General features: G+C 43.1%; 1 protein-coding gene across 1 annotated transcript; it reads right to left on the reverse strand.

The window, feature by feature from the left end:
- Positions 1-1617: 1617 nt before the first annotated feature.
- Positions 1618-20034, reverse strand: LOC135247348 (deubiquitinase DESI2). The gene is made up of 5 exons (XM_064320690.1): positions 18360-20034; positions 7317-7389; positions 5789-5882; positions 5173-5314; positions 1618-2984 (listed from the first exon to the last, which is right to left on the reverse strand). Exons 1-5 carry the CDS (start codon positions 18396-18398, stop codon positions 2742-2744), a joined length of 591 nt encoding a protein of 196 aa, XP_064176760.1. The 5' UTR covers positions 18399-20034; the 3' UTR covers positions 1618-2741.
- Between the last annotated feature and the right edge of the window lie 2646 nt (positions 20035-22680).

Consider the following 22680-nt stretch of genomic DNA (forward strand, 5'->3'; position numbering starts at 1 on the left):
TGTATTTCATCACACCAGACTCATAGGAAATGCCTTTCTAGATAACTTGGTAGGAAAATCTGTGAAGAGGCTTTATAATGAAAATACTTTTGGCTCCGATAGCTCATCGAAACAGACAGGGTGCATTTGGTGGTTGGGAGCATCTGATAAACAGAAGTTTTTAGTTATTGTAGTCACCAACCCCATTACATGAAAACTTAGATATACTGTAATTTCAGATATATGCAGGTGTCTGTTAATATTTCACTGGAATTACAGTAGTCCCACAGTTATGAGCCACCATTTAATGTAATAAAAAATAACTGAGGGCAACTGTTATGGGACTCGGTCTTTCTACCAAGAAAAGGCACAAAATTCAGGCTGCACTAAGATATGAACAGAACACAGAAAAGAATGTACCCATACCCTCGGTACCAGAATACTATAACATTTGTGACCTTCACATGCGGAGTTATTTGCAGAGGGCAAAAAAATCCATACATCATGATGTCTTTAGGAGTAGAAATCCCACTGACTTGGTTTGCGGCGTACCTTAGAGTCCTTTAGTTTATCAGTGGTCATGTACCAGCAGCAACAGAAACGAACAAAATCAGACTGTAATTCTGACTTCTAACTTAGCGACAATGGGGATTGTATTCACAATGAATATGTGCGTTTGTGTAGCACATTTCACTATTTGATCTGCTGATACTGTAACAAAGCTTAAGACAAAATTAACACATTATCATAGTTTTCATTTTTATTCTGGATCCATTCTTAAAACTTGGTGCCATTGTCTTTTAACTCAGAAAAGGATACCAATTACGGTAAAATTGACACATTACAATAGAAAAAGTCATCTTACTGAAATCAGCAGTAGAAAGTGCCAACATTTTTCAGTAGTGAACATGGAGCACTGGCCTTCATCCATCATCAACAAATGTAAAAATAATAAATAATTTAAATAATCACAACAGCAGTGATACTGTCAGTAACCCTGTTAGATAATACAGCACATAAAAACTAAATAAATTGTACACACAGAAAGAAAAAAAACCCCGCAATACCCTTGAACAACTTCCATTCCTTCACCAGAGAGAAGGACGGCACGTCACTCAATTTAGTATGAGTTTTTAAAAGTATGATATTTTAAAAGGTAAGACAAAATGGAGGTAAACAGCATAGAAGTATGTGGTCGTGTGAAATTCTAAGCAGGAAATTCAGATTGCTGTATTCCAGAAGCAAAATTTTAAAAAGGCAACTTACTGCACACATTTTGGTTAAAAAAAACAAACAAAAAAAAACAAAACAATACAAAGGATACAAAGAAAATTAGATTAGCACATCTGCTATGTCACGGAGGGCAAGGCAAGATGAATACTTAACACCCCTATGGGCCACAGCAAAACAGTAACAGTGTAGTACGTTTGGATGGATTCACGGTTCAAAGGCAAGTCATTGTTGGCTGACATTCCCTTCCCCTCCTCCCCACGACATAACTGAAAATCCACAGCAAAATAGGAGGCGTTCCAGGGCCACGGGAAATACGACATACGTCCCCCCCCCCCCAAACTCAAAGACGTTTCTGCACAAACCTTTCATTAAGCCTCCCCCCCCCTCCCACCCTCCCATCCCCACCCACACATCAATTCAATCATTGTGTTCAAGGAGAGAAGAAAAAAAAAAAAACACAAAGGCATTGTTATCTCTAAAGCCCATTAGTCCAAAGCTCAGGGGAAATTTGAAAGTGGTTTGGTGGGTGTATGCTCGTCAGTATTCCCCCCTGAATTACTATACTCAGGAGCAGATACCAACTGTACACTTCTCGTAGTTTCACCCTGTACAGATACCTGATCGACGCACACCTGTAGCTACCTGTTGACGTGCCTTTGCTCAAGCTGTGTTCGGATTTGAACGATAAAAGCTCAAATCCCACAACAAACAGCAACAAGAGTAGAGGGGGAAAAAAAATACTGCACAATTCTGAAGGACTTGAAACATGAACGGAGGGTTTCATTTGGAATACAATTAAATGCATTCCAATATAAAAGTAAGTCACTGTTAAGATAAGCTTGGCACATTTGTTTTTAGTTCTGCAAATTGAGAAAACAATAAAAGCCTTGCTAAAAACAACCCCTCCCACAAAACCTAAAGTCCAAAATACTAGCCTGCCCAATTAAAAGACAAGGCACAGCCATGACAATGTTCATTATTCTGTAGTTTTTATAATGTAGTTCTTTGTTGAACGTGTACTTCTAAACAGAAACAAATACAGTCTCTGTCTATCTTCACTACCAGGGGCATCAGACGTCCAGCTAAACTACACTGACAACTTTGAAAAATGGGGAGAGGGAAGGCTGACTGAGGTTACAAAGAAGTTCCATGACAAAAAAAAACAAAATCCAAGAAGAGGGACTCAACAGTGGTCAGTCTGTGCTGTCCATCACTCGCTTGGCAACTCTTTTAAAAAACAGAAAACGAAAAATGACTTTGAAACTTTCCTCTGCAGGTAGGAGGAAGATCAAAAGTCTAAACACTTCTGTGAAGTTTTTTATTTATGTTTTCATAAGTAGAGATAGAGCAGAAGTTTTAAAGGGCGGTGTGGAGGGTGTCCCTGGGATATTCTGAGGTGCCTGTTCCTGCCTCTTCATTTTCGGGCACAAGGTTTCATCCAAGGGGTCATCCAAGCCTAGCGGTGGCGCTGTGTCCCCTGAAAGGTGTCTGGGTCCAGAAGGCGGGGGGGGAGTCCGCAGCGCGGCGGCTCAGACCCGCGTGTGGCGGCAGCTGTGCGAGGATCCCGGGCCGCCGGTGGCTCCCGCGGAGGAGGGGGACTCCTCGTCGCTGGACTCCTCCTGCTCCTCCTTGTGGAGGCCCAGGCTGATGTGGCTCTGCAGGGCCGCGGGGGTGAGCCACTCCTTGGGCAGGCAGCTCTGCAGGAAGGGGATGCAGGAGCTGAAGTAGGCCAGCCGGTTCACCCAGCGCGGGATCTCCCGCCCGCACAGCAGCTGGAAGCCAAAAAAAAGACAAACGGTCACGAAAAAAGAACGCCCCTGTGACTGTTTTTTGTAAACACTGGATGATAAGGTGTATTTTTACGGGGGGGGAGGGGCCGGTTGGGCAGACACCAAAGTGCACAAATTTGAAATCTGCACCCGTCCATTTGCGGATGCGAGTCAATGTCGGAAACTGACAAAATATTGTGCACAGTGGGGTTCTTGTCCAGACACTTCAATTACCAGATATGGCTGTACACCTCTCAGGACACGCCGTGAAATTTCAGTGCAGGGAGATAATTAATTAATCAATCCACAATATCGCAGTCCAGAAATCCCAAATCACAGACATGGCTTGGGACGGCAGTGTAGCACAGTGGGTAAGGATCTGGGCTTGTAACCAAAAGGTCATATGTTCGATTCCTGGATAGGACACTGCGGTTGTACCCTTGAGCAAGGTACTTAACCTGAGTTGCTTCAGTATATATCCAGCTGTATAAATGGATGCAATGTAAATGCTATGGGGCATGCCCCCGCCAAGGCGTAACTTGGCGGGATGGCATACCTGCCATCCCAATGTAAAAAATTGTGTAAGTCGCTCTGGATAAGAGCGTCTGCTAAATGCCTGTAATGTAATGTAATGTAATGGGACGGAGCATGCAGAAGTTGGAAAATGCAGATGTTCACAAGAGAAATTACCGTTCATGACCGGCACACCCCAAATTTCACTGAAATTTAACAGGTTGGATGACTTCCAGAACCTCATCTTTTCATGCAGTTTAAGTTTCTGCGACGTGAATGGAAAAGTGAAATCACTGCGATAAATGATTTAGACTCGAATAGATTTAGATTCAAATTTTCTAGAATTCTGAAGCAGAGAATTTAACTGAAACCAACAGAAACCGTTCTATGGTGTTTAGCAGATGATCGAGCTTGCGTTAGCGGCCCAATTAGCACCTGAAATGGGTTGACGACTCCACCCCATACACAGCAACACTAACGGCCCTCTGTTTTCCAAACTGAAAGCAGTACTTTGGATCAATGAGTATGTACGCTTCTTACTTAAGTTTTTCAGATTCATTTATAGGACAGGATGAAAGAAGATCTAAATTCAAAAGAAAAATCAATCCGCTACTTAATTCTAAAGTAACACTGCCAAATATTGTGACTTTGCAGCAGTAATTACGTCTGAGTCCATTCCCGTGTATAAACACTGTCTGGCCACAATAACTCTGTTTGCCAGTGTGTGTAAACAGAACAGAGAGAGAGAGTTCCTTCATCCTAAAGTTGTCCTGCTCACTAATGACAGATGTACGTTTCCAGAACAGGAAACAATTTCTGCAGGAACTGACACTAAAACTCTTAACAAATAATAATGTCAGAGGTGAAGAATACACAGCATTTTTTATAAATGTAATGTACATTTATGTATTGATTTAATAAAAGCAGAGCTGCATTTAGTGTATACATTTCCTTCTTTATGTACTTGCCTCCCCATACTGCCTTTGTGTACTTACTATTATTAGATATAGTTACATTTAGATATGTTGCTATTAGGATATTCAAAGACAGCAGTCGATGCCAGTATTTATGCAGATCCCATGTATATGCAATTTAATCTGAACAAACAAACTGAAAGCGCTCTTGTGCCTTTAAAGCACGGCGAAATGATGCTTTAAAACACAAAGCAGAAATGTCAGGCTACAGCACAGCTTTAATACAGCCCATATCAGGGCTGCGTAACCTTGTTCCTGTAGATCTACTGTCCTGTGGGTTTTCACTCCACCCCTAACAAAGCACAGCTCATTCAACGGCTAGAAACCTCGTCGAGCTGATACTTAATAGTGCCGAATCGGGTGTGCCAAATTAGGGCTGAAATGAAAACCCTGTTCCAGGAGAGTAGATCTCCAGGAACAGGGTACATTACATTACATTACAGGCATTTAGCAGACGCTCTTATCCAGAGCGACTTACACAACTATTTTACATAGCATTTTACATTGTATCCATTTATACAGCTGGATATATACTGAAGCAATGCAGGTTAAGTACCTTGCTCAAGGGTACAACGGCAGTGTCCTACCCGGGAATCGAACCTGCGACCTTTCGGTTACAAGTCTAGTTCCTTACCCACTGTGCTACACTCCGTCCAGGGTAGGGAAGCCCCCCGGCCCGTATCAGCGCCCGTGTGCACACTGACCTCGGAGAGCGAGGAGGAGAAGTGGTTGCAGTTCTTGTGCATCAGGTGATAGGCGTTTCCCTTGAACTCCTTCCCCAGCTCCTCCATGATTTTGTCCACGTCTTCCTCCGTGAAGTCTGTGGTGCCCAAGGCGATGGCCTCCCTGCACGGGGCAGAGAGAGAAAGCTCAGCCCCGTCCCGTCCACGCTCACGGATCACAGCTCATCTTAATTCAGTTCACACCCCAGCTGCCTGATACTCCACACAGCGCCTCACCACAAACTCTAAATCTTACACACACTCCAGTGACCAGCATGCATTTGATTACATTTACACATTTAGGCCTATTCTGTATGTACAAATTTATATATATTTATTAAGAAAAAAACGTGAAAAAAGTGAGTTTTTCCTGCCACCCTTTCAGCTTGTTAGTTATCAACAGCTGAAGTCACATTCACACACAGAGGGGAGAGTGCACAGAGACGGCGATAGAGGGAGAGGCTTTACCGAAGAATGAAAGAGGAGAGTGAATGTACGAGGAAGAGTTTCCTCACTTTTCTCTGATAACTTCTGACCCCTGACCCTTGGCCCTTGGCCAAGGTGAACAGCATTGCTCTGGGAGGGATGTGACACTCACTTGAATTTGAAGGTTTCCCCCAGCTCAGCGGCGTTGCCAGGGGTGATCTCGAAGATTCCACTGAAAGGGTACGGATGACCCCCGTATGCAAACTCTGAAGAGAGAGGAGTGGGCATACGTTCAGGGAAACAGACATTGAAGATTCAACTTAAAGACACAAAAAGTAGCTGAAACTTTTGTTAAAAACATTTTAACACTGAGTGTTCTCAAAACAAAAACAGTTCTTCAAGGCTGAAATAACTGAAAGGTCATTCTTTTTTTTTTTTTTTTTAAATCAAAGCATCTGAAGATAAGTTTTGAGTCGAAGGGGGAGTCATTTCCATTTTATTCCAGTCTCGGTTTGTGGATTGTTACTCCCAGCTCTGGGTTCAAGGTGGTGTGGCAGATGGTGCATTTTGCTTTTCATTTCATTCAACTACATTTCAAAAGGGAAGAACACCAGCAGCATCCACAATCCCACAAGAAACGCATTGAAACATACTACAGTGGAAATTGTTTGCCGAAGGAAACCTAACATACTGAAAAATACTACAATGGAAATGGTTAGCTACTAACCTTTCATGTGCCCCGATTAGGATCTTACACACATTTCCTTGCATAAATGTTTGCCTTACAGCATAAGAATAATGAGTGAATCATGGCATTTATCTAGGTAAGTGGCAATTGTACACTATATAACACTAAAGAGAATCTATCATTTATTCTTGCTGCAAACATTGATCTGTACATTTTTTAGATAAAGAGATTCAGTTATGTATTATTAAAGTATGTTCACATTTTTCATCCAGTTTGGTTAGCTGTGATCACTTCACAGCCCATTCTCACTGCTTGTCTCCAACGACCGCATGACATCACCGTATGACATATCCCACATGCACACCATACTGTGACATGGGCATGAGAGGCATGGATGTGTGATTGTCTTTTTTAAATTTCTTATTCAAGAGAGCGAGAGCACCGTATGACTCAAAGAAGGCGGCAGAGTGACAGATGAACTGCTGCTAGCTGCTTGTGTCAGACATCTGCTGATCGGGGGGGTAAGGGAGGGTGGGGGGGACGGGGGGGAGCTGTGGAGCTGTGCCTGTGCCAGGCACACGAAGCAGGACTGAAATCCCTGGCAGGCAGACCGTGCCACTGTCACGGTGCCGATGAGCACATTCTGATGACTCAAACGATGACTCAGTGCTGAGGGAGGGAGGGAGGGAGGAATGTGTAGGGTAGCACAACTGAGCACCAACAGCCACCGGACGACAGGAACGAGGCAAGCACATTTCCCCCAGCTCCCTCCACACACAAAAAAAAGACTATTCCGCCAGTGTTGAGGTTGTATGCAAGGGTCATCACTTGGAGGGGGGGGGGGCAGGCTGTGGGTTTTAATTTGTGGCAGGATGCTTACTCTTCCTTCTGTTCAATCAGGGTCTTCGCTAAAATCCAGCACAGGGGCAGAGAGCCTGCAGAACATGCACTTTCATTTGAATAACCCCAGATTATAAATTATAATTGCACAGCGACACCGAGTGGTCCGTACCTCTGCCGTAGATCTCGATGCCTGAGTGGAAGACTCCAATACCCAGAGTGGAGGTGTACTCGTTGATCCAGTACTGCAAAAAGAGAGAGAGAGAGAGGGGGCGTGTTCAGCAGATGAGTACCACCAAGACAGCAACAGAAAAAATTAACCTGTGAAATAGTAGGTACTGATGCAAATTCACCAACATCTATGTTTTGGTCGATTTTTTATTAATACATATACACACTTTTGTTATTTTTACCCCCTGAAAGCTTTTTTTAACCAGTCTGAACAGGTATAGGTTAGGGTAAATTTGTTTAGCTAGGGTTGACCAGGGATATGCCTTTTCCTGTACGGTGTGGCAGCAAACCTCACAACCCGCAGTGCACTGTAAATATACTTACACTCCAGCACACAACGGACAAAACCAGAAAGTTGCAGGAAATGCACTGGTTTCTCTCATAATCAATAATCAGCTCATACATTCTCACACACATGTGGGTTACACACAAAATCAATTAGCCTCTCCATTTACACCAGAGAGATAACGCATTAATGTTTTTCATGCAAACGCAGCAAATGAAAGAGGGAAAGGAACAGCAACAAGCTTTTAAGAAAAGAAAAAAGAACCAATCAGGACAGATGAGATGAATCTCACCAGGCAGAAGCACAGACACCCTCTCCAGAAGGATAAGGGGAGGGTGAAATTAATGAAGGAACTTAGCTCGCCTCAAAGAAGAAAAAATAGCAAAATATGCGGCAGATATTGATCGAGTTGAATGTAAATGGACCGGTGCCGGGGAGCAGAGTGCTGAATGGAAGTCCAGCACCAGGCTTAATAACTGCCGGCAGCTACAGCGAACACCCGGGGAATCTAATGGCCACGATAATGATGTACTCTGGGCGGAAATAATCACGGATTCTCGGGGGAACAGCCTCAGAAAAGAGGCTACGCAATCCTCGGATCACACGAGGACATGACGGAAGAACGAGGGAGCGCTTTCAAAGTCGCGCGTGCCGCTCTTTCATAAACCCGCTCCTCCGGGAATCATCGCAGCTGAGACGAACGCAAGCCGCGATTCTCTGCGCAGATCTCCACGAAGGGCCCTGTTCCCGCGGACGCGCCGTTCAGCAGCACCGGTAATGCAACGCCGAATGCTTTCCACAGTCAGCATCTCGCGCAGGCATTTGACAAATGTACTTTTCCCCCTCTCAACGAGATATTGATGTTGTCAGGGATGGAGACGATAATGGGGAGCCGGGCCACCAATCTCTCTCTGCCGCCGAATGAAATACGTTAAGTATGACACGTGTTTGCCAGAAAACCTAAGTGCAAAGATGAAAAAAACGATTGAATTTGTGATGAGAAATGAATACTAGCACGTCCCAGGGTTGCCACAAAAAGGCTCTGACTGTAATTTATAGGCCGTCTCACTAGTAGCGTTTGTTGTAATCCGTTTTCTTTTTTCTCCCCTCCGCTATTGATTCAGTACCTTCCATGTTTCACATAAAACCCCGCCATTTGCATTTCAGAAAATGATCCCAGCTTTGATTACCACGTGGATCCCTAACGAGCGGCTGGTTGCCAGAGCCACGCTTATAAATCAAAGCAGAAGGTGAGCGAATTCCCCGCACAGCTTGAGAGAAACCAGCTGGGCAGAGACCCTGCGTGGATATCAAGGCTACCGAGCGAAAGCACATAAAATAATACTGCAGATATCAATGGCGCTGACAGAAAATAAAAAAAACACTCTTTCATCACTGATGCTGTATTAACAGAGTTACAACACAGGGGTGGTAAATTCAACCTGTAGGATAAAGAGACTTCCCTTCTCGCTTTTAACTGCACAGACGTGTCCCATAAAAATAAAAATAAAAACAATGGGTCAATGGGGGCATGTGAGGCCTACAACACAAGCACAAGGCACAAAGCAGGTTTTCAGATGGGGTACATTCGGTGATGCTCAACAGACAGGTGGACTATCTGCTCTGCTTTTAAAAGTAGACAAGGTCAACTTTATGTGGTTTTTTAACAATGTGAAGGTAAATAATATTCACTGACACACCTGGAAAGCCGTTCCGTGTTCGTTCTACCCTTTCCTTCCTGTCAAGACCGTCAGACATTTTCAGACACTGACTAAGATTCCTTTAAGGTTTAAATATAAGCTTGAGTTCAAATCACACAACACGCAGATTGGAAATGATAAAAAAATGTCAAACAACATGCCGTTTTCACTCACAAATGTTCTCTTTAATCACCCAATCCACTGTTTCCATATCACCATATTTTTATTCCACACTGTTTTATTCACATTTCAGGTACACCCATTCAGACCGACTTGCGCCGCTCACACTTTTGGGTTTTGAAAAAGGCGTTTGAGAATTCAGGTAACTGGTTCAGCTGGTTTTCAGCTGGTTTGCAACTGGTTCAAGCTGGCAACAAGATGGTTGAGATTGCAACCATGCTGGCAAGACCATGTCCAGCTGGTGGGCCATCTTGGTACAGACAACAGACCAACAGCAAATTCCAGACGGTATCCTGCTGGAGCAGAAGCTGGTTCCAGCTCGACTCCATCTTGGGCTGGGAGCTGGAATTTCCACAACGAAACCCATGGCTCTGACAGCACTTCTTAGATTTATCACTTCTTTCATCACAATTATGAAAATAAAATTTATTTTTCCAGGGGCTCTAATAACAGAGGAAACCCAGGAGCACAGCACTGTGCTACCAGCACACCATGGAGTAGTGTGGAGGAGTCCTATATCCAGCTTTTCATTTTTTCATCCTTTTTCTGGAGTCCTGCACTTTTTCTGAGTTCTTTCTGATCAGGTGTCAGGTAACAGAAACATTTTCTTAGAGTTTCTTTCATTGGCATAGTATATTGATCCTAATATACTATGGCTTGTGGAGGGAAACATACATTTAAAAATGTACTACACCAAATAGCCTAAATATTACACCAATCACTGAGTTTAAAATCTAACACGATACATAACATATGTAACATAAGAGGAAAATACTGCACGGTATTTGTAAGAGATGGTCTGCGCAGACTGAGTATGAACCATGCATTCGTCGGTTGAAATCTTTAAAATGCGATCACGCAACCATCTGCAATCACCTGCTCAAATCCAGCCGGGTTTGCAGCCGCTGAGCTAGGGATTAGAGCAGAGCAGTGAAGCCAGGCAGGCTGGAGGCTGTGGCCTGCTGTGTCTGATCATTCAGCAGCAGTGGGAACCGTGACCCTGGCTATGGATCACTACGGGAAAATCATTTCTTAAGCACTGGAATGGTCTGACAGAGCGGTCTGAAAGGCTTCCATACAGAGAACGTGTGATCAGAGCCCTCTTATCTGCGTAAAGGCAATTAACTAGCGGTGTGCACACACACACACTATCGCACACACACATACACTCGCACGCACGCACGCGGGCACGTACACACACACATTATCACACACACACATTACATTCATTTGGCAGACCCTTCTATCCAAAGCGACGTACAATAAGTGCATACCGAAGGTCATTGGAACAACTACAAAACACAGGTCCGATAAGGTACAATACTCACTTTGTAACAGTTATTCATAGCCATGAACACATTCCAAGTCCAGTTCACACAGTTACTCTCTGACCTAACCTATGCTAAGACAAACTAGGAGGCATGACAAGCTACAACATCAAGATAATGATACAAAGTACAATATAAGTGCTGGATGGAGGTACATGAAAAACGCACGCATGGGCACACGCACACAGACGTTATTTTTGTAATCAAATATCAGTGTGGCACAAGCAGAAGGGAAACACCTGCATTCATAGCAGTGTTATTATTAATCTGAGGTCATGCAAACCTCTCGACTCAACAGAGCTTCAGCTGCCTTTCCGCAGGCTACAGCACTCTAGAGTTACTTAGTCATTACTGTCATTACCGAAATTGACCTACCATCCAGCAGATCAATAAGCAGCTCTTGAGTTTATTATATATAGCTTCTTGATTCGTTTTGCCTCGACAAACCTTTTTGACACAGGTAAACACACCAGTTTCAAGTTCAAGTCAAGCAACTACAAAAAGTGGACCCTCAGAAACACTGGAAGCAAGATTAATTCAATATTTCAATATTAATTCAATATTTAATTCTAGACCCTTCAAAAAACAGTATACAAAATCACTACATGGATACTTCTGAATAAGTAATAATGTAAATTTAAGAATGAGGGAAAGCTGAATAAAGAGACAGGTCTATATTTTTGGTAACCTTTGTCAGTATTTGCCTGTACACGTGTCGTCACCTCGGACAAACTGGCAAATTCATCGGATCCATTAAGCTCTTTTTATTCTTGGAAGAAACACAGTGGAGGAGGGGACATAACTAATCTCTCAACACACACACTCCACCCAACTCCCCACACCCACAATCAGGTCTAAAACACAGTCTTGAGAGAGTGTTTTAGAGGCCATTCCGACCAGACCAGCCCAGCTGTCCCTCATTAATATTTGAACATGTTTCCCGATGCACTGATGTTGTACAATGAGCATTGTGGGGGTATTCTTTTACACAAGAAATGCACACTGTGTAATAATTTTTATTGCGAATCACCTAAAAAACCTATTAAGAATATATAGCCTATACATACACACATATACACATAGGCCTACTTGTCATACAATGTCACAAGAATGGATTTAAACAATATTCAAATCATTGAACTCATCCTCATGGTAAGCCGATATAATCAAATGGCTCAACTGCCCTATGAAGCACCATAAAAAAAATTCAAATGGATTCAAATGTGATCTTTTTGCATATTATATTGCTCAAGTCGTACAGTGTACACAGTAGAGATGGGAAACGCTGGCAGAGGTCAGTATTTCCCCCACTCCCAACCACTCAGGCTCAGGCTCCATGTCATGCTCGGTCACATTTAGTATCAGGATCAAAACTCCGGTGACCCTAAAATGGACGACTCCTTTCCACTTACCCCACTACCCTCAACTGGACGCACATGCGGAGCAGGAAACAGGACACCGGCGTGTGGCCGAACAGCAGCTGCTCAAGCAACTGATATCCCCAGCATAAAGCCAAGGGCTGTGTGTCAGGCGAACAGCGCTACGCCCACGCGTGTCACAGAAAAGCGCCCGCCTGCACCAAACAGACAGCAGCACAAGTGGAAAGAATCGGCCTTTGTGGGCTCTCGCCCCACTGCATGCTGGGTAATGTACAACAGCCATGCAAGCGGACGGTGTAGCGGCGGTCCGCAAACACTGCGGCACCAGCCAGGGTGACCGATTTAACGAGACCCCGGCCATACTTCGAGAGCCACCCAAACAGGTCAGAAGCTAAGCAGTTCGGGACAAATGTCATGATTTATTAATTTGGCGCACTCTTATCTCGAGGAAGGCTGCCACAGCAAGACACATTAAGTGCACATCACAGGAGCTGCAGAAACAAAGGCAGGGGTACACATTAACGAACACATAAAGCATCAAGCTAAAAAAAACAACTGGCAGGAATGAGGATTTGCATACGACCACAGTGGTACAGGGTAAACACAGGCCTTAAATCCATTATAAATGCTCGTTGTATCATGGCATACAAAATGGCAGACAAATCACTGTAAGGGAAGCCATCTCAGCTATAGCGGAGTTACATGTGTAGGGCTACCTTACATAGGCTAGCACAGCACTCAACCCTAATAACGGTTTAGAATGTTTAGAGAGCGAGTACTGGAAAACAATCAAACTCTTAACACGTCGCTTTACATGATACAGTAGGATGCCACATCTTATTGCTAGCTAGTCCATCAGCTAAATAGGTAGCCAGACATTTTGAAAATGCTCTTGTCCGTATAATACTGCCAAGTGTTCACTTTACATTACATTACAGGTATTTAGCAGACACTCTTATCCAGAGCGACCTACACAACTTTTTACACTGCATTTACATTGCATCCATTTATACAGCTGGATATATACTGAAGCAATGCAGGTTAAGTACCCTGCTCAAGGCTACAAGTGTACAGTGTCCAACCCGGGCATCGAACCCGTGACCTTTCCGTTACAAGCCCAGTTCCTTCCCCATTATACTACACTTTATCCAGAGTGTATACAACACACAACCGAGGGTAAAAAAAAAAAAAAAGAAGTCTGTAAGCTACCAAACCGTGAAGTCAAAAATTTCTGTACCATTACACCCCTAGTCCTGATCACACTATTTTCATCCCTCAAAATGAGATGCGACGGTCTGAGTCTGGAGGGTACTAGCTGCTGTCACAGGCCACTTATGTTATAACCATCCATCCCTGTATCTTCATGCTGAAACACACACCCTGGCGTGTGCATTTGCTGTTGAGGATCACTGGCTGACCAGAGGTTACAGAGTCTAGCCTTTTGAGTGGGGTCTGATAATGACCTGAAAGCTGAGAGAGGCTGCATTTCCAAAATGCAAGTCCATACAGCATGTTCACACACAATTTTGCTGATAAATTGGGCCACACGGAATTGCCCAGCACTGCTCTTAATCCCAGAATGCCACTGTTCAATGGACCCACTCCAGTTACTGCAGCTCTTCCCTAAGAAAATGAACAGACCAAGCACCTGCATCCTCAGTCGCATTTACTGCGCTTCCGCGCGTTCAGAGAGACGCGTTACCGTCCCCCTGTTAGCGTTTCGGACTCGGGCCGCTCGCCCCGGCCGGCTATTCTGGAGCCTTAATAGAATTTCGGATTTTAGTGCAATCGGCCCCCCAGGAGCCCCGAGGCCTCGTTGGTCACGGCACCGACCGTTTGTGACCGAGAGCTCTCCGCAGGCTAGGAGCGGCGCAGAGGGACGAGCAGAACAATAATTCAGCTCCCTCTCTCTCTCTCTCCCTCTCTCTCTCTCTCTCTCTCTCCGCTGGACGCGCCGCCACAGAGGCAATGATTGCTTTGCCACTGGCAAAAAAAAAACGCAAGATGTGAAATAAGACCTGGAGTCCTTTGCTGAAGTCAGGAAGGGTTCACGAGCTAATTAATAAACTTACGACATCCCGCTGTAGTCAAAGGTTCATAAGTGATGGAAAAACAACAGCGAACTGCAACTCGTGCCGATAATGAGCAGTGCACAGCTCTAATAAATGCAGTGAGAGCATCCACTTGAGAGGGCGCGTGCACACTGTGTACGAGACCCATTTATTGAATTCATAACATTATGCTCTATTGTTATTTTGTACTGTGCAGAAATCTTTCCCGGAGCCTTTCTATGTCAGACAATGCCGCTTCTCTGCAGCCGTTATGTAACTCAGGCTGCATGCTGTTGTTCCAGCAATGCTGTCGGGCTCAGACAGGTCTCCCTCTACCTGCTGCAGTTCAGACAGCAGTCCCGCAAATGAAGCCACAGGCACACAGCGGAGGATGCGCTATTTTCAGTTATTTAGCGCCCATTGTGATGTCACTGAAAGCACACAAACCCACAGGGACCTGAAGGACATCACATTTGTGAGAGTTCATATAGAGGTCATACCACAAAGAAGCCATCTTTGTGTCATCTAATCGTACAGACTGACTAGGCTCAGTCGAAATTTCCAGAGCAGTTCCTGATTTTTCACACCATTTCATCGATTTTTCCGTTATTGTTGCGAAGTTGTTTTTTCTTCCCTTCGACAAAGGAGAATCGTGCCTTTTCATTCCTTACAAATCCATAGGGGCGTGGGTTCATTTTCTACCCCCCCCCCCCCCTTTTGTGTAGGTGACAGCCACCACTTACTGAGTGAGTTGGGCAGAACGTGGCAGAGCTCAGCGAGAGCTCTGTCCATAGCAGAAATAGTACCAGCACGCCCCCAACCCCCCTCCCCCTCCCCCTCCCCACGCTTGGGCATTCAAAAAAAGAAAAAAAAAAGTGTTGATGAGGCCCAGCGGGTGACGAGAAACACTTAGCTTTGAAAGCATTCTGCCGTTCTGCGCTGAAGTACGCTACGCTAAGAGCCCAAATTATTCTCCCCGTTATTCTGCCCGTGCTAAACACATCCTCTCACCCAGACATGCCTTTCATTCCCATCACATAGCGCTGACATCGCGGAGACAGCACCGCACCTTGTGCCCAGGAGATAAGGCAGGTGAACCGGGGCCCGGCAAGTGAACAGGTATGTAGAAGCAGGTGACACACACGAATAGAGACGATCACCCCCATAATGTCTTGAACGCAACACTATTCATCCATCCAGGTACAGCCCTGGGCGTCGGCAGATGGAAGGAGAAGGTTTTAGCTTTTAATCCCCCTCAAGGCCTCATCCTTAATGTGCGCGATTTCTCTTTCTTTTGCTTCACCAAAACACCCTCAGCATTTCTGATGGTCTTTAATCCTTTAATGCTGGTACAGGACAAATTGCATAATGCATGAAGCAAAAATAAATAAATAAATAAATAAATAAACACGGCCATGCTTTCACCAGTGTAAATCACCTGAATGCGTTCGGTGTACCAGAAGAGTGAGAGTTCCTAGAGATGCCCGAGAGCTTGCTATACCCACCATTCTTTCCGCAAACCAATTTAAGTTTTAGACAGCAGCAGCGTTTAAAGCTGCCCTAGACTGCCACTATAAAACCCACGACCCTGCTGAAAAATACCAAACCCGAGAGCAGTTTGGTTGGACCGCAGGTCACACGGTAATGTATTTAAACTTCAGATTTTGTCCCTCAATTCCGCAAATACCCACCCTGCCAGAAAGAGACACTTGTATTTACGCTCCAAGAGAACTCTTTTGAGTTTGCTACTCAAACAACTACTTCATAAGACAGCTCCCTGTGGTTCTGGCTCTTACATTGTGAATGGTCTTGTATTTTCCAAAATACCAGAGGTTGCAGGACACCTGAGGTCATTACAGGTTTATTCAACTTGACAACATGTGAATAAGTGAGCCACAGACCTGGTTGGTTGTATCCTCCTATCATTTAAGCCCATAATAGCGCCGTTTCTCTGTTCATAAAATAACAATTAACAGTTTGTTCAAAGATCTACAATGACACACAGAAACAAAATGTAAGTTACATGTAGATTATTTGTCTGCAGTTAAAGCAAAAGTAACACACACACACACATTTCCCCTCAGGATGAAGGTGATGGACAACTGCTTAAAATAATGTCAGCAAGCTAGATACCTTGCCTGATGAAGACTACAAGGATGAACTTTGTTTCTCTGTAGTTCTGAAAAATAATATTTAATCAGCATTGGGAACTATGTTAGTGTACTACCACGGATACTATCATTATTTTACCTGATTTGTCAACAGAACATCCCAGAGGATAGGAAAAAACACTAATGAGAGCACTGCTATATTTTGTACTGTTGCAACTGTTTTGCACTGCCCCAAGATATATGACAGTGTCTCATGTTTCACAGGTATATCTCTGGGGAAATTACAATGGAAATCTCAGTTTGGACTCTCAGTGGGATCTAAATAAGAGTCCTCTACAGTGTCTTTCAAACAACTCACTCCATCAATGGTGTAAATACCAGTCTTCTCACAATCCAAGAAGAAAACAAGTGCTGAAAAAATCTGAACGTACCATTTAATGAGCACTAAAAGACAAGGATTCCATCTGTCCAATTCTCATTTGTTTCAAAGGCATCTCACTGATTTTTTTTTCTTCCATCATTTCTTTTTGTATTGATCCTGTGTGGATTTTCAGAGGATCAATCTAGACACTGATGAGCCTTCTATGACCCGTTAATCCAATAATACGAGAAATAATAATAATTCTAAAGCATTGAGAAACACATTTCCCCTTTGGGTTTCCACTTTATGCAGTCTGAAATTATCAGCAATCACGATGAGGGAAAAAAAAAAAAAAAAAAAAACTCTCCTCTCAAGCCACTTCAAGCCCAATTACTTTGCAGGAATACACTAGCATTCTATATACCCAGAGCTCTAAAGAGCTCCCATTTTGGGAGCATTTGCTTCTGGCAATTGATGTGTGCTAACTGGAAAAGTCATTTAGGAGCACATCTGCTAATTGGGATGCATTAGTGAGCTCCTAAATTTTTCAACTTCAGATCAAATGTGCTCCCTGGAAAAGCATGGAGCCCTGACATACCTACCTATTTAATACAAATCAACATTCATCTGTATTATTATCTTCACTGGTTTTAGGTCAATCTGACCTTCATGATAGCCACACATGGAATAAACTAATTAACCAACAGGATGCTTGCTGCTTTTTTCGTCACTGGTATGGCCGTGTGGGCGAGAACCTGTTTGCTGGTTCACCTTTCAAGGCACCTGCCTATAGCCCCTCACAAATACTAAATTATCTGTCTGAATTATAAATATTCAAAGAACACTATAGCCAGCCCCCAACTAATAAATCAATTAAGAAAAACATTTGGGTGAAATCAAACATTTTTATTTTATTTTATTCTTTTATTTTATGTTACATACTGATTTGTATATTTGTGCTGTCTGTGGTTTGCCAAAAGCATCATAATTTCAGCCAACAGCTCCGGGCCCACCAACCTGCTTGGAACTTCTTGTTGTTTCAAGTTTCACTGAAACTTCAATAATAGTTCGACTATAGCATGACTTCTGCCAATTACATTTTTATTTTCTTTCATATGTTGCACAGTTATGAGAGCTACAAGTTAATATAAAAAAATTATTGATTATTCGCTTGAAAATCTGAAGCACCTCAGAAAACCTCAGAATGTCGGGGAAGTTTTCAGAGCTGAAAGTATACTGTCTGGTAGTGTGTAAGGGTAAATGGCTTTACACCCAAGTGCACATACGTTGCGTTAGTCATATAAATATGCTCGTGGGACACATGTATCACCATTGGATCAAAGATCAAATCAAGTTAAGTTAGTCACCACACATAATTTTACACAAACCAGCAATATTTCGCATTTTATGGTTGCGTATAAATAACCACCGTGGTGGACAAATCGGTCAGTGTTGGACATTTACAACACATATGTGGGATACCGTATAAAGTCCACGAGGAATGATACAACCACCACCTGAGTACAATTCCAAATTATGCATGGACTAGAGGAAAGATAAGAGATAAGATTAGATGGACGTCTCTTACCATATCATAAACGTTAAGGATGACAGGTTCATTGGCCATGGTTTTAGTCCTGAGATCGAAAGGCCAGTGTCCAGTCCCTTCTATTGCCCTTATTGCTCTGGGAATAGCAGCACTTCGAGCTCTCGTGCTCTAGGAGCGCACGCAGAGTGGTATTCTGTTTGAAGTCCGTAATAAATAAACATAGAAGACTGATTTCAGCTCTGCTTTTCCAGGTTTACTCCGCCGATTTGATACAGCACTCAAAGGGTACGATGGGAGTTCTTCCACATTCCCCTCAATGTATAATCAACGTGGGTTCACGAATGAGAAAAAAATACAATGCAACTTAATCCTCCGTTTTGTCATTCTCCCGTAACATGAAACAAGTAAGTCGACGATCTTGGTCATTCACCGTGAAAGGCTTTCTACGGTTGAAAAAGCAACAAAATTCCAGAGGTAGATCATTCAAGGGGAGGCAGTAGGACATCGATTCAGTAGCTAGCCATCCAGCTAGCAGGCTAGATAGTCTAAATAATTGGTTTCCTAGCAGACAACAGGCACATATTGGCCTCCATATATTAACAGTATATAAGCTAGCAAGTTGACGTTGAAGATGAAATTAAGTACAAAACACCACTGTTGTTATTTAAGTTAGTTATGTTGTTCAGTTAGTTTAGGATGCCGGCTAACGAACACGTCGCGATTCGTTTTATCAAACAGAGGTTCGAATTCACCTGTTCCCGTTACAGCGCATCCCATATCGGACAGTGTTAACGTGTTGGTATGTTAGCTAGATAGCTACTCTACCGTTAACTAAGTGGCTAACCAGCGGACAATACAAGAACAGTAATGTTCGGCTGCTAGCAAAATAAGAAGAGGTTTGAACGATAAGCGGAAACTAGCTATTGTTTTGCAGAGCGCAAAGAAAACTGCCTTGCTTGCAAGCTAACGTGAGCTAACAACGGCCATGAGATGCGTATAAAGAAAATCATTGAAATGTCACTCGCAGGAATACTTCACGACCCGAGGACACGCGGAACCACTCGTACAACCGTCGTATACGGTTGACTGCAGGCACTTAGCTCAGGCAAGCAAGCTCGTTATTACTAGCTAGGATTCCAGCGAGTTCGCTATGAATATGATTACATGTGGAGAAAATGAACAGATATTGCTATCTAGCGAATATATCAATATCTAATAGATTACATCTAGAAAGGCAGCTGGCTAACTAACGGCACCCTCCTCAGTTAACGGGTTCAACAGCGGATGCCCTCTGCTAAACGTCAACATGAAATATAGCTTGCTAAATAACTCGCATAGATAGCTGACAAGCCAGAAAACTAGCAAGGTAAAGGTCGGTTTGAAAATGGTTGATGCTGGTGCAATCGGTTCTTCCCGCATCAGTCTGTGTGTAATCCTCAACTGAAGAAGGAGAGAAGGACGACAGGTCAGTTCCTCTTGTTTCCTCACACAGCAGCCCCGGCAGAAGCGCCGAGTCGGGCTTCCTGGGACTCGCGTCTGATTGCCTCCAAAACTCTTATCACGGAACGACGGATGACATCACCCAAACCAATGGCGCTCTCTTGCTGCTTAAAGCTCCGTCCACCAGCTCTGAATGAGAGTGAGTGCGGAGAGATTTGATTACATCATCAGGCAGCCTGCTAGCATCCCCCTCGGGTGTGGGGGTAGATGGAAGTAGTATGTTGAAGCCTTTATCATCACTGCTTAAAGCTGTATACATTCGTTGTCTAATTATGAATAAACGTTCATTATTGTTGTTGTTGTTGTTATAATTATTATACAACAATGACGCGAAGAAGGATACAGGTTCCTCATAAACAGGTTTCTGTTCCAAGAATAGAGCTATGAGGACTGTGTGTGTGACCGTGTGTGTGTGTATGCATGCAAGTTCTAATGTCAGTTTCATTGTGTCCTAGCTAACTGTGCTATAATGGGAACTGATTGCTTTGACCTCACTGTGAGCCGCAGAAACTGCCGTTAGCAAGCAAATAGAAAGTAGAAGGGAAAAAATACTCTAAATCAGACATTAATAACCTGTGATTCTTGCTTTAGGATATGACAGTTATCTACAAAACACTTTCATGTCAAGTAAGTCTAGTAAGTCTTTTAAAAGATCCGTTTATTTGAGGTGATTTTGTTTCTACTGCTTCATTTAGTGGTACCGAGCTTCTTGTTTATCTCTAAAAACTTAATACCCCCAGAGTGCTCATTGAGAGGTCTCGTTGGGACTCTAAATTTGGCTAAAGGATTTCCCCATGTCCTTATCTTGTACCCAGTGTGTGAAATACTGTATTTTCTGCTTCAATACTTGGAGTGCATAGTCATGAGTGTTGCCCACTGATGTCCACAGACAAAAGGCACAATTTTTGTCCTGATTTTTAGAACATCATTTACTCCCCACCTGCTGTGATGCGATTGCTTTTATTGTTTGGAAATTACTCATGTTTTTAAAAAAGTAATTAAATTAACTGGAGAGAGAGAGATGTGCATTCTTGTGCCTGACTCTTAAGGTTTAAGAATATAAAGCTGTCACCATGTCCTCAATGGAAATATGATGGCAGCTTTAAAGCTGTCATATAACAATAGGTCAGGCAAGCAATACTGCTTTGCTTGATTTTACATCCGCAGGGAACACTTCTTGTCATTTACAATGCATTCCTGTGATGAGCTGATAAAATGTTTAGGGAACCAATGGGAGACTAGTATCATAATAATGGAATGTATGTATCTCCTCATTCCATAACAAATGAAATTACAAAACAGTCGTCAAAAACAAAAAGTATCCTCTGTTGTCCGTCAAAAGAAATTTAAATTACATTTTGATCTCAAGGAACAACTCAATTTGACACAGTCACTCCGAAAGCTTTCAGTGAATTAAGTCTTCCATCTTTTTTTTCTCCATGTGACCTTCAGACGGCATCCCTCTGTACAGATGGACTGCATCATTGACTGGATGTATTGATTTTTATAAGACACTCGAGCGCACACATCTGCTTGCAGAGCAGATTGCCTCCAGAGGACCGGAGGGAGAAAGGACCCACGGTTCTGCATGGCCTCATTACAAACACCCCTGCACCTCGGTGAGCTCATAAATCTATTAAGAAGTCTGATCAGAGGCTACGCGGCTTGACGTATTTCACAGGTATCAACTTTCACCAGGCAAGCCAAGACTTAAGGGTCAGGATCATTGCCCAAGCGTTGAGCCACCGTGGGCCACCTATGTGTTGAACTCGAGATGTAGCAAAGTTACGTAACTCAATGTTTCCCTTAGCGAGAGGCTGTTGTTCTGGCATTGGGCTACAGGGAGAAGACTTTCACAGCTATGGTTTCGGTCATGCTCATCGGAACATTGGAAATGACAAGCACCAGTGCCACTTCAGTGCCAGCAAGGAGAGAAGCATTAGTTGCCCATTAAAAGCCATCTTAAGAGACCAACACCAGTGGTGTGGGAAATGCTAATAACCAATCGATTCCTACTCTTTTTTTAATGCGTAGGAAATATAGTCTAAGAATAGAATCTTTATTAAGCAGCTACAGATTTTCCACTGTAAATTGTTTTTGGCATTGTGCTAGCATTCTGGACATGTTCTGGAAGGACAATGGGGGGAATTGTGAGCCAGTTGTCATAGGGGGTAGAGTACATACAGCCTTCATTCATGCCACCATAGTAAAATTATATATTTGTTTATTTACACATTATTACTCTCCTCATGTTTAGTTGATACAAAAGGTGAGTTCATATTATGATGTCATATCACGTCATTATGATGTCAGAATGATGTCATTTAAATGCTAACACCTAAGGAGTGTGGAAGTTATCAGTTTATGCAAAACACACCTGCTTGTATTGAAGAACACTATTTGAAGAGCCAAAACACCCAGCCACTGATAGTATAAGAGTAAAAGTGTTGGAAACATGGAAACCTTTTGATCAAGCATTTGTTTTCAGTCTGGTAGGACTGAACTGGCATGTCAGGATGTAGATGAGGTCCACACTTTTTAAGAAAGTGTGCCAAATCACATCAAGAAGTTTCTCACAAAGCAAAAACACAGGAACACGTTTTTGTTTTCAACATTGTCAGGTTTATTGTTGATTGTTTTTTAAGTTTGTAAAAATAACTTCATTTTAAGGCAAGAATTTACACATACTTCTCATACTAATATTTAGGACACAGACATAAAAGCTGTATACACAACAGTTACATAGACTTGGTTTCCTTTTGTGTGTTTATATTTTATGTAATTTGATAGAAGACTAGTTTTCCATTGTTTAAGAGTCATTCATTGACATTCTTAACTCACTGGCTCTCTCTTTCTTTGG

This window comes from Anguilla rostrata, chromosome 1 (genome assembly GCF_018555375.3).
Source record: "Anguilla rostrata isolate EN2019 chromosome 1, ASM1855537v3, whole genome shotgun sequence".
NCBI lineage: Eukaryota > Metazoa > Chordata > Actinopteri > Anguilliformes > Anguillidae > Anguilla > Anguilla rostrata.